We start from the raw sequence: 12,478 nt of genomic DNA, 5'->3' as shown, positions 1-12,478 counted from the left end.
ACACTTTTAATTGTGCTTGGAAACGTACTGGGAGCCAATGTAGGTCTTTCAGGACCAGTGTTATATGGTCTCAGTGGCCACTCCGAGTCACCAGTCTAGCTGCCGCATTCTGGATTAATTGTAGTTTCTAGGTCACCTTCAAAGGTAGCCCCACGTAGAGTGCATTGCAGTAGTCCAAGCAGGAGATAACCAGAACATGCACCACTCTGGCAAGACAGTCTGCGGGCAGGTAGGGTCTCAGGCGGCTTACCCAATGGAGCTGGTAGACAGCTGCCCCGGACACAGAGGCACTTGTACCAGTACTGTGATATATAATACCACGTTCACTATTTGTTGCATTTCCTAGGTGCACTTTATCCTGACAACACCTCAGGTTTGCAAAAGAAAGATGATGCCGTGCAACCAGGAGAACAGTATGTGTATAGATGGGAGGTAACTGAAGATCATGGTCCAGCAGCAGGAGATAACAACTGTGTGACCAGAATTTATCACTCACATATAGATGCCCCAAAGGATGTTGCTTCTGGGCTTGTTGGACCTCTGCTCATTTGCAAGAAAGGTAAGGGAAATATGGGAAACGACCGAGTGCTGTTTCCCTCCCCCCCCCCCAAGAAATGAGAGTCAGAGAATCTTATCTGTTTGCAGTTCATGAGTTGTGTTCCTGAGATTTTAGCTGAAGTTTATCTGTGCGAGTCACATGTGCTCCTCATTTCTCTGAGAGGTGAGTAGTTTCAAGGAGCAAATACAACACAGGTTTGGGTTTCCTTTGAAGGAGAGAGCACTGGAAGGTCATGACTTTATTTATGAATATACAAGCAGAGAGTAGGCGGAAGCAAACAGGATGTGTGTTCCTGCCAAGCGGAAACCACTGCTTCACATTAGATCTACAGACTGAGTCACCCTGCATCCTCTGATGTTTCTATAGCCATCAACCAATTCTGTTTCTTCCTGCCTCTCTTTCTCTCTGTCCACAAACTGCTTCTTCTTATGGTTCTTCAAACACACAAACATCTTACACAAGCCTCTTTCTCACAATTGCTGTGTGTGTGTGTGTGTGTGTGTGTGTTTGTCATCTTCCATTCTCTGATAGTTCTTCCATATCTGTTGTGTGTGGTTTCTAAACATTTCATCAGCTGTTGTGCCCAACATAACTGTCCTGGATAGCAATAGACTGACAACTGTTATTCATACTGTAGGAACCTCCAGATGACTCAGCTGCTATGCACTGCATGAGGAGTTGCCTTTAGAGATTATTTGAACTATTAGGAAACTTTAATTGGTTAAAACAACAACAACAACACCACTCCTAGATAGTTGACCAGCAAACGCATTAGGGTTGCCATGTGTCCTCTTTTTCAGCAATAAAATTTGGGACACGTTGCATTTATTTGCTTTGAATGGTCGTCATAGTGTCCTCTTTTTTGCTCTCCAAAATATGACAACACTAAAACACATCCCACCAGTTCTTAAACAGCTGACTGCTGGTCTGCTCTGTACTGTCTGCTGGTCTGTTTCTGATCACAGTTCAAAGGTTTTGGTTTAATCCTTTCAAGACCTTTCAAGCTTAGGATCTGGGAATCTAAAGGATCATCACTCCCATGTGAACTTGCCCAAATGTTGATATTGTCTTTGGAGACCTTTAGATAAAGAGAGTGGGTGACCACCGGGGGAAATTCCTTTTAAAATAGCAACATCACATCCAACAACAGAAGGCTGCATCTCAGAACTGGAAAAGAGCCTTATTTGATCAGAAAAGCCCATCTAGTTCCACCACCATTCCAGTTCATTTGATGGCCTCAAGTTCTAGTTCTGTGATTTTAGATTTGTTTGATGTTGCTGATCCATTTAAGGTGTGTTGCTGTTTTAGCCATGATCTTTAACATGGTTGTGTGTGTGTGTGTGTGTGTGTGTGTGTGTGTGTTAGCTGCCTTGAACATTTTTATTTCACATTGAAGGGTGTGCTATAAAGTATTTCAGATAAATAACCTCAAATGTCTCTCTTGGCATTTTCCCACCTGAGTGAATGCCCACTATTCATGCACATGGAGAAAAACAAAAGAGCAGCATTTTCAGACACTGTAGCAGAAAATAGGTTGGCCTCTCCATCATACACCACTGGTGGGCATTTTTCTGGTAACAAATAGCTGGGAGACAATAATTTCAGCAGGTAAATGTGCAAAATGTGTCCTTTGTTTTCCTTAGGTACACTGCAGGGTGGAAAAGATAAGGATGTCGACCGAGAATTCGTCCTGATGTTTGCTGTGGTAGACGAAAACTTCAGCTGGTACTTAAATGATAATATCAAGAAATACTGCTCTGAACCTGACAAAGTTGACAGGAATGAGGACTTCCAAGAGAGCAATAAAATGCACTGTAAGATTACCCTTCAGAACAAATTGTTTCATTCTTTTAAGAACCTTCTTTGCAACATGTATATGTGCGTATAACATTACAAGTAAGTTCCATAGATATTCACAACTTAGGCAAGATATTGAAAGTTATCCACAGCAGCAGGCAGTCAAGAGATATACTCTCCCTGAACATAGATGTTTCTGCCATAGTGAATCGTTTTTATATTGCTCCACACAAATATCTATATGGTGTATGCGTTACTCTAGATTGTATGTTTTTTTTAAAAAAAATATATATAGCACCTGTTTCGAAGCTAAGTAGCTGATCAGTAGCTGAATTGCAGACTGCTTAAAAGCCCCAAGTTAGTCACTCTGAAGATTCTAAAAACAAGTACAAGATAAAGAGTGGGCATCAAAATTCAATGGGTCTCTTGCAAGTTTCCACTAGCAAACCCAGACCAGCAAGGACAGATTGGTGATGGGCCCTCTGAGCTATTGGCAGGTATGCAACAACACCAACTTCTGATGTCATGCCTGGGGTCAAGATATTAGGTATAATAATCAATTAAGTGAAATCTACGGCATCAATGTTCTAGATCTAAAGTGGGTTCTGCAAAAAGAAAGCCTGTTTCAGAGGTAGAGTTTTGCTGATTCCACCTCATCATGATTGATGGCGATAGGTTTTTTTGGGCTCAATCCAAGATGCTGGTGTTAACCTTTAAAGCCATGAATGGTTTGAGACCTGGATACTTTTGGAATGGCCTATTTGTTCCAAAACCATCAGTCTCAGGAGGTGAGGAGGTGAGGATGGTGAGGATGGGGTAGGGCCTTGCTAAGTGAGGTCCCCATCACCATGTTTCTTCAGGCAGTTATTGAAGACCTGGCTTTTTAAAAAGGACTTTGGTTAATTAACTTTTGCTGGTTCAATTCAATTTGTGCTGCTGCAATCCGTAAATAGATATTGCTAACATATTAATTTGAACAAAACAAATTCCTTCCAGTAGCACCTTAAAGACCAACTAAGTCAGTTCTTGGTATGAGCTTTCGTGTGCATGCACACTTCTTCAGATACACTGAAACAGAAGTTTCCAGACCCTTCTATATAGTGAGAAGGTGGGGAGGGGTATTACTCAGAAGGGTGGTGGGAATGGGTGATTGGCAGATAGCTGTGACGAGCCTGTTGACGACTCTTAACGACTGCAATAGGTCTTACAGGAAAAAGCAAGGGGTGAAAAGGTGAAAAATGGCTTTGTCATGTATAATGAGATAAGAATCCAAGGTCTTTGTTCAGACCAGGTTTCTCCATGGTTTTAAGTTTGGTGATAAGTTGTAATTCAGCAGCTTCTCTTTCCAGTCTATTTCTGAAATTTCTTTGTAGTAAAACAGCTACTTTGAGATCTTGTATAGAATGTCCTGGGAGATTGAAGTGTTCTCCTACTGGTTTCTCTGTCTTGTGATTCCTGATGTCCGATTTATGTCCGTTTATTCTTTGGCGTAAGGTCTGGCCTGTTTGTCCAATATAGAGAGCTGAAGGACACTGTTGGCATTTTATGGCATACACAATGTTATTAATATTAATTTGAATGTACTCTGTTTTTGGGGGGGCATCATGGTAGTTTGAAATAATCTTTTAACTTTTTTCTTTTAAAGCAATCAATGGATATATGTATGGGTATCTTCCCAATGTCACAATGTGTGCAGAAGAAAATGTGAAGTGGTATCTTTTTGGAATGGGTAATGAAGCCGATATCCATTCAGCCTATTTCCATGGGCAAGTCTTGACCGAAAGGAACCATCGAATTGACACGGTCAGCCTCTTCCCGGCTACCTTCGTGGATGCTCTCATGGTGCCAAAGAACGATGGGCAGTGGCTGCTTAGCTGTCAAGTCAATGATCACATAGAAGGTACAAACCAAGGGCGCTCTCTCTGGGTTTCTTTTTGCATACCAAAGAATTATAAATATTTTCAAGGTTCCGAAAGGTGTGTTCTCTTGAAGCCTAGAGTTCACAGCACAGGGTTCACTCCTTAAGAAAGTAATAAGATTGAGACAGGCAAAAGGACAGAGACTTTAGATCAGGGTTGGAGAACCTCTGGCCTTCCAGATGTTGCTGAACTACAAGCTCCCATTATCCCTGGGCAAACAGGCAATACAGCTGCCCAGAGCCTGGAGCAGCTGGCAGGTGAAGCTCCACAAATGGGGCTCTTTGTCGCTGCATGCTTTGAATTCAATATAGGAAGTCCCCTTGAGAGTGATGGGCCTTGATGATATTTCATTGCTTTCAGGGGAAATTGAACAGGAAAAAACAGGTCTGCACTAGGAAGCAATTCATTTCACTCTTTCTACCAAATTTGCTTAACTGAGCTGCTCAGATATAGTGAATAAATTTATAAGGTTCTGATAAATCATGAAAGACAGCCTTCTCCAATCTTGTGGCTCCCAGATGTTTTTGATTACGTCTCCCATCAGTCTAAGCCAGCACAGCTGCTTCCTGGGGATGTTGGGAGTTGTAGTCAAAAAAAATCTGGAGACCACCAGGTTGTAGAAAGCTGCTGCAGATTCTTGCTGATCAACACAAGCGAGTGAATGCTCATAGCTTTTACAGTGCTTCATGAGGAGATATAGACCTGGGGCTTATTGAAGCAAACCTTTAACTTTAAAGAGTCTTCAATCTGTTTGCAGAGATTCCCAGAATTTGAAGTATCCTAACACCATGTGTTCTGTCTTTCTTTTCTTCAGGCGGCATGCAGGCCATTTTTGAGGTGAAAAACTGTAATAGCCATATCCCCTCTCCCAAGAAGAGCACCATAGCAAGGCACTATTACATTGCAGCAGAGGAACATGTGTGGAACTATGGCCCATCTGGAATAAATAACTTCACAGGGGAACCATTAATTCTGGATGAGTAAGTATTGCCTTTTAAGCTATCAAGCAAACAGGAGCCAGATGATTGCATGAAAAAAATGTGTGCTTCCAATGCACTCACCAGCAGAGCTGTTCAATCTTAGCAAGCAGCTGTCTAGGATGGGTGTGTGGAGCAATCCAGTCCAGCAGTGCCTTTCCTTTGTTTGTATGTTCAGATTTTTTTTTAGCAGGGAGGGAAGTATAGAGTCAAGTCTGCACAAGAAGATCTGGCCCTGGTCTGGTACCAGCCCCTGGCATCCTAGGGCAGCTGCTGGGGACCCAGTGCCCCCAAAGGACCCACCAGGGCTTATACTTACCTTGGGTTCTCAACATCGTGCAGCTAGGCTTGTGAGCTTCAATTACCTACAAGGCATGACACTACATTAGGCACTCTGTGGTATTGTGGGAAATTAAAATGGCAGCTCCCAGGCGTTCTTGGGTTCCCATTGCTGCAGCTATGGGGAGGCCCATTAATGTAAGAGGGGTCCCTGTCCTGGCCCTACCCTTTGCCTTGTGCATATCAGTTGCCTCAGGGACATGGGTGACGCTATGGCCTAAACCACTGAACCTCTTGAGCTTGCTGATCAGAAGGTCAGTGGTTTGAATCCCCATGATGGGGTGAGCTTCCATTGCTCTGTCATAGCTTCTGCCAACCTAGCAGTTCAAAAGCACACCAGTGCAAGTAGATAAATAGGTGGGAAGGTAAAAGGCGTTTCCATGCACCCTGGTTTCTGTCACAGTGTTTCATTGTGCCATAAATGGTACAGTCATGCTGGCCACATGACCCAGAAAGCTGTCTGGACAAACACTGGCTCCCTAGGCCTGAAAGCGAGATGAGCGCCGCAACCCCATAGTTGCCTTTGACTGGACTTAACTGTCCAAAGGTTCTTTACCTTTAAATTTACCTATCAGTTGCCTCAGTGGTGGATGGGAACGTCATACCCCTCAAGTGCCCCAATTACATCGGGACACCCCGTTTTTTGAGCTCTGTGCTTTCTTGCGGGTCACGTGACCCAGAAGATACACATCCTGGCTTTAGGCCTGGACTTGTTGGAGGGTGTGGAATGTGAGAGTCTGGTCGGCTCTTCTCCTTCTTTGCTGCCACAGTTGAGGCCACTGACTGAAAAGGTGATGCGATTTGGAAAGAGGAAGGTTAATGTGATAGAACTGATTCCTAGAGAGGAGAGACAGGGAAGGGAATGTCACCAGCAATCTAGGAAATAGAGCAATTGATACAGGTCATGACTAGCCAGAACAGCAGCACAAGAGGACATCTGCACCTGGGGAAATAGTGCAGCTATTCCATTGATTTTTTAAAAAAAGTTGTTCAGAATGTCGTGTAAAGAGTCAGTGAATGGAAGTGTGGCTAGTCCATAGCAAATTCCCAGTGTGGAAGCAAATGTTGTTACCTTTTGCTCCTTTAAAATCCCTTCATTGTAGTTCTTCCATGCTGCCAGTAAGACTGACCATTTGGGCCTCCAAGTGGAGTCCTACCATCCAAATCACTTTGATTCCAAGTTATGCCATTCAAAGCCAAACTACAGAAGAAATTAGAATGAGATGAGGACTGAACCATTTTAGTATGATGCAGAATGTCTTTCTCTTTGCCGTTAACTGAATGCAGCTCTTGAAAATGATTTGTGTTGCTGCACAGGGAGTCCAAGACATTTTTTGAAAAAAGCAAACAAAGGATTGGTGGGTCTTACAAAAAAGCTATTTTCGTTGAGTATACCAGCAGTGAATTTTCACAGCGCCGGAAGAGGCTCCCTAGTGAAGAACATCTTGGGCTTTTAGGTAAGACTGTTTTTAGCCTCTGGCAATCAAAAGCAGAGGAGATTTTCAGTTTCCTAGGCTGAGTCTTTCAAGGCTGAAGACAATACACCTTTTGAGAGGTAAAGGCAGTGGTGTCACTAGTTTGGTGTCTGATTACTACAAAGAGGTCTGGCAATGTGGTTTTACCCAAAGTGACTGTAGATGGGAGCCTGAGACTTGACACTAAAGAAACCGAAACAGTCCTTTAAAGCAGGAGTGGGGAACATCATGACCAGAGTCAAAATGCCACTGTTGTGGCCCCCACTAGCAGACCCTGTGCTCGGGCTCTTGAGTCAGTTGTTAGCATTAAAAGTTTTATTCCAAAATTCTCTACAGCACCCAAACGTAAGTAGGGTTACTGGTTACTGTTTCTGTTTCTCACTGAGCAGCTGCGTGGAGTCACAGGACTCTGTTGACATTCCAGAGACCTTGCAGTCTCACAGGAAAGGGAGACGGGATGTGACGTTAGTGGTTTCCTGTTTCCTTTGTTCCTTTGTTTCAGTTGCTCTCTGCTTTCATAGAGAGAGAATGTCTCTTCTGTTCTGTGTAGTTTAGAAATAAAGCTCTTTACAATGTAGCCAAACCTCTCGTCTCTTCCCTGTGCTGGGAACCCTGCTGGATAGAATGTGCTTGAGGCCTCATCAAAAGCTCAGGTCATTAAACACATCAGAGGCGATTTCAAAGGTTCAGTTCGGAGGAAGAGGAGGCCTTATCGGCTTGGCCGAGTGGAGTTCCGACAGCTACAAAGTCAGGAAGCATGGGAGATAGGCAGAAAAAAGACAGTGACACAACATTTGACACACTCTCTGACTGTTCCCTTTGAAGAGCAGGGTGGGCACCTTCATTCATGTGGTTGAGGTATGAAGACTCAAAACTGGGGACTCAGCTACATTAGTAAAGAAACAACAAATTGAATGTATTTTAAACATGTAACACTAGATGGTGCCAGAGAGCAAGAATTGTTTAAAACGACATTTCCCACAGGATTTTTTTATCCTTTTAAAAAAACGATCTAAGTTCTGACTTATCTATAGTGTTTTTCCACCCTGGGAGAGCAAGTAGGCTGGGTATGAGGAGTCTGTTCACACCAGTGCAGTCACTTCTGCATTTCTGGTGATGGAGGTAGAGACGATAGGGCTGACTCACGGTCAGGTTTATCCCTCTGCGCCTCTCCTGAGGACAGTAGATCTGTGTTGTCAGAGGGCGCTTCCAGGGGCAACACACTGACTGGCTGGGATACCCCATCCAATGACATTGAGGCAGGCCATTCTCCTGACAACCCATTTGGCCCTTCTCCTAGGTCTAGGTCACCACCTCCCTATCTGCTGGACCTCTCCCTGGGGCCAAAGTCCTCCACCAGGTCCTGTTGATCACCTCCCACTCCATTGGGCTCCTCCCATGGGTCAGATTCCTGCAGTTCCTTGACCTCTTCCTTCCCGTCTGACCACTCCCACCAAGATGTTTCCATGGGGGGTCATGAGAGCAGCTTGCCAGCTGACGCTTGGGACCCTTCCTAAGCCACATCTCAATACAAGCTTTGGACCACACCTTATTCAAGTGCTTCTGCTGAGAGGCAAGTGTGTTTGAGCTGCAACCGTGATTAAGATATTATAGTTTTAATTTGTGTTGTTGGGTTTGTGTGATTTTTTAACTAGGACCTGTCATGAGGGCAGAAGTTGGTGAGACCATCCAGGTGACGTTTCTTAACAGGGCAACACGCCCTTTCAGCATTCAGCCGCATGGGCTGAGCTACAACAAAGACAATGAGGGTGCCTTCTACAACACCATCTCTGGAGGTGAGTATTTATGTTAAGGGAATGATGTAAATCTTGCGTTGCATCCATTGGAGGAGGTAAACCAACTTTCTTAACATGCTTCCCATGATACAACTACTTAGGGGCATTTCTTTCTTGATGATGAACTTAATGTAGGACCTGCAAGCCCATCCTCGCATGTGAATCCTGGAGAGAAATTCACTTATGAGTGGGAGGTTCCTGAAACTGTGGGTCCTACTCCGGACGATCCAGATTGCCTTACTTGGATTTATTATTCAGCATCGGATTCAATCAAGGACACCAGCTCTGGCCTAGTGGGCCCATTCTTGGTGTGCAGGAAAGGATCACTGCTTCCTTCAGGGAAACAGGTAATGCAGGAATAATTGAAATCCTCCTCTTTGTATCACCCATCTTTTTGGTGCCAGCCGCACATTTGGGATTTTGAGAAACTCTGGTGAGTGTTGGTCACAAAATGGCTGCTTCAGGGGCATAGCATAATGGCTGCCACATCTTAAAGACAAAATGGTGGGCATACCTCTCCCCACCCCAATGGCACCAAATCAGCCACCACCATCCACCCTCACAGATAGAAGTGCTTCTGTTCTTAACAGAGGAGCAGAAGAGAGGATAGGTGTCAAATTCTGGCATCAAATGAGGTGTGGTCATTTTTAAGGGGATGCGTTCAATGTAGTAGAGACTGAGTCACTGAAAAAAGGAGGTGAGCAGGGATTTATTGATTTTTGAGAAGATACTTGCTTAGATTTTTCTTGGCTGCCATACTGGGGGCACACTGGTACCTGTGGGCACCACATTGACTCATTGCCTTTGCTATAGCTGTCAACTTTTCCCTTTTCTTGCAAGGAATCCTATTCAGAATAAGGGAATTTCCCTTTAAAAAAGGGAAACGTTGACAGCTATGGCCTTTGCCTGCTGCTATCCTCCAGAAAGCTTTTTTTTTTTTTAGTGCTAAGTTGGAGCAAACATCAGGGGTGCCAACTTAGATAAAATATTGGGGGCTCCCAGATAAGCCCCCTCCCCAATAGATCACAAGATGTGACACACGCACACCATTTGAATGACAATGTTCATCAACTTAGGGGGGTCTGCCTCCTCAAATATTTTATTGGGGGGGGGGGAAAGAGACCTCAGCCCCTAGGAGTTGTCTCCTTTACATAGAAGACTCGGTTGATGTTTGCTCCAGTTCAGCGGTAAACAGTGAGTTTTCCTGAGGGAAGGTGGCAAGAAGTGTGGGTGAGCTCTGACTTTCTTTTTTCTTTTTTAATATTTTATTAAGAATTTCTTGTTTTACAGAAGTGTAATGCCTCAATTTGTTTCCCCCCCCCCATGTAACATTTTTACAAATCCGTTTCATTTGTTGAGGCATTAGGGGGAGAAGGAAAAAAAAAAGGAAAAAGAAAGGGGGTGGAGGGAGGGAAGATGGATGGGGGTGGGGTCAAGTCGTAGTGTTTCTATTATGCTTAATGTATGTAGAGTTTGGTGTCAGCGTTGTTTGTGTTGTTCACTTGTGTTCCTTTGGTGGTGAGAGAGTTTGGGGTTGGCCTAGGGTGTGATTGTTTGTTTGTGATTGGCTGTTGTGATCTTTGTTTTCGTGTGTGAGTGGGGTGGGTGGGTGTTTTGGATCAGGTTAGCCATATTGATTTGTATGCTGTTGGTGGATTATTGTCATTGTCTTGTTGGGTTTCTAATCTCCAGCAGCATAGGAAGTCATTTGCTGGGTGATTTGAAAAAGAGCACCCCAGAACCTGAAAGGCGTTTGTAAGGATGTTTCATTAGTTGGATAAGGAGTTGCACGTAGTTTTACAGATACAGTGGTACCTCGGGTTACAGACGCTTCAGGTTACAGACTCCACTAACCCAGAAATAGTACCTCAGGTTAAGAACTTTGCTTCAGGATGAGAACAGAAATCGTGCTCCGGTGCCCCATTAGCTAAAGTGGTGCTTCAGGTTAAGAACAGTTTCAGGTTAAGAATGGATCTCTGGAATGAATTAAGTTCTTAATCCGAGGTACCACTGTAGTTAGCCCCAGCCAGTTTAATAGTGTTTTCCCACATGTGTGTCCCCCCCCCCACTTTACACTTGCTCTTTTCCACAGAAAAATGTAGACAAGGAGTTTTTCCTCCTCGCCACAGTATTCGATGAGAATCTGAGCTGGTATCTGGATGACAATATTGCGCTATCTGGAGGAAATCTTATGCAGATTAATAAGGAGGATGAAGATTTCCAGGAATCCAACAAGATGCATTGTAATTTTACTGGTTGTTTTTTTGTTTTGTTTATGGAAATGATGAAGGCAAATTCTTTACCCCATCTCTCCACCCAATCACCTCCCCAAACAAACACTTATTCAGAGAAGGTCTCTGGGGAAGGTCTCTCACCCTGGCTCAGATGGGCAGGGGCTGCCTGTCCCATTTTGCCGCCTGAGGCAAAATGGTAAAGTGCCGTCTTCCCCAGCTGCTGCCACTGCCCGCCTCACTAACTGGGGTTGTACAGTTTCCAGGTTCTGACAGTGCCCCCTCCCCCCATGAGATGTGGCAATGGCTTCCAGTTTCTGGCATGATCCCACCGGAACCCAGAAGCCAATGCTGGAGCCCCTTCTCCAGCAGTGGTGGCTGGGGCTGTTCCCCACTGAGGTTCTGCCACCCAAGGCAGCTGCTTCAGTCTGCTTCATGGGCGGCCCAGCCCTGCATCTGGGGATCAGCCCATGGAACATAAGCCATTGGAACTTACATAGGTGCAAGCCTCCAAAATGGGCATTCTGGGAGCATGGCAGATGTGGAACAAGGAGAGACCGAGGAGGCCTATTCCAAACTTCCTTGTGCTCAGTCACATGATACAGCCACCAGGAACTTAACCAGCAAAAAGTGTGGGGTGAAATTCTTCCTGAAAGGAGTTTAGTTAGAATTTTTATAGTTAGAATTGCTCTGTGTTTCTCAGCGAGTAATGGGGAATGAGATTGCAGTCTATCGTTCTCTCATTCCTTGGGCAGTAGGAGAAACAGTTTCGGAGACTTGGGTGTTTTCAATCAAGAAGCCACTGTTCCATGAAATAATTATTCATTCAGCACATAAACTATGGCACACACTCCCACAGGAAGCAGTGATGGTCACCAACTTGGAAGGCTTTAACAGAGAATTAGGCAAATTCACAGAGGAGAGAGATATCAGTGAATACTAGCCATGATGGCTGCAGTCAGAGGAAGCAAACACTTGTTGCTGGAAACCCCAGGAAGGAAGAATGCTATTGTGGTCGGATCCTGCTTATGGGTTTCCTGTGGCCACTGTGGAACATGATGCTGGACCAGATGGGCTATTGACCTGATTCAACTGGCTTTCCTTACGTTGTTAGATTCATTAATTCCAGTGAGTCTGAGTAGGACTTAGCTGAATCCAATCCTAAGATTCTACGATTCACTCCTGTGTGACTTGGAGCAGAATCCAGATAAGACAGCAAATATGTGTATAGATGCATGTTTAATTAGATGTAAGCCCTATTAGCAGGGTGAAATTTATGCCTGAATAAAGATACATAGGATTGGACTACACGCGTTATTAAATATTTCAAATAGATGGAAGATGATGGCTTGTTTAATTTGCAAAAACTGTAAGCACATAGTATA

At 44.3% G+C, this 12,478-nt stretch overlaps 1 protein-coding gene across 4 annotated transcripts in view; it reads left to right on the top strand.

Moving 5' to 3' along the window:
• CP (ceruloplasmin) overlaps positions 1-12,478 on the top strand; it is a 324,621-nt gene that overhangs the window by 6,068 nt on the left and 306,075 nt on the right. For all 4 annotated transcript variants that reach the window (XM_081862195.1, XM_081862193.1, XM_081862194.1 and 1 more), the window contains exons 3-10: positions 347-559; positions 2,203-2,373; positions 4,002-4,256; positions 5,090-5,255; positions 6,909-7,048; positions 8,722-8,862; positions 8,998-9,209; positions 10,955-11,105. In XM_081862195.1, the coding sequence (XP_081718321.1) occupies positions 347-559; positions 2,203-2,373; positions 4,002-4,256; positions 5,090-5,255; positions 6,909-7,048; positions 8,722-8,862; positions 8,998-9,209; positions 10,955-11,105 (1,449 nt within the window). The remainder of the gene's footprint in view (positions 1-346; positions 560-2,202; positions 2,374-4,001; positions 4,257-5,089; positions 5,256-6,908; positions 7,049-8,721; positions 8,863-8,997; positions 9,210-10,954; positions 11,106-12,478) is intronic.

The sequence above is a fragment of the Podarcis erhardii genome, assembly GCF_964252035.2.
Source record: "Podarcis erhardii genome assembly, chromosome: 5".
Taxonomy (NCBI): Eukaryota; Metazoa; Chordata; class Lepidosauria; order Squamata; family Lacertidae; genus Podarcis; species Podarcis erhardii.
This window is presented reverse-complemented; position numbering and strand designations above follow the sequence as displayed.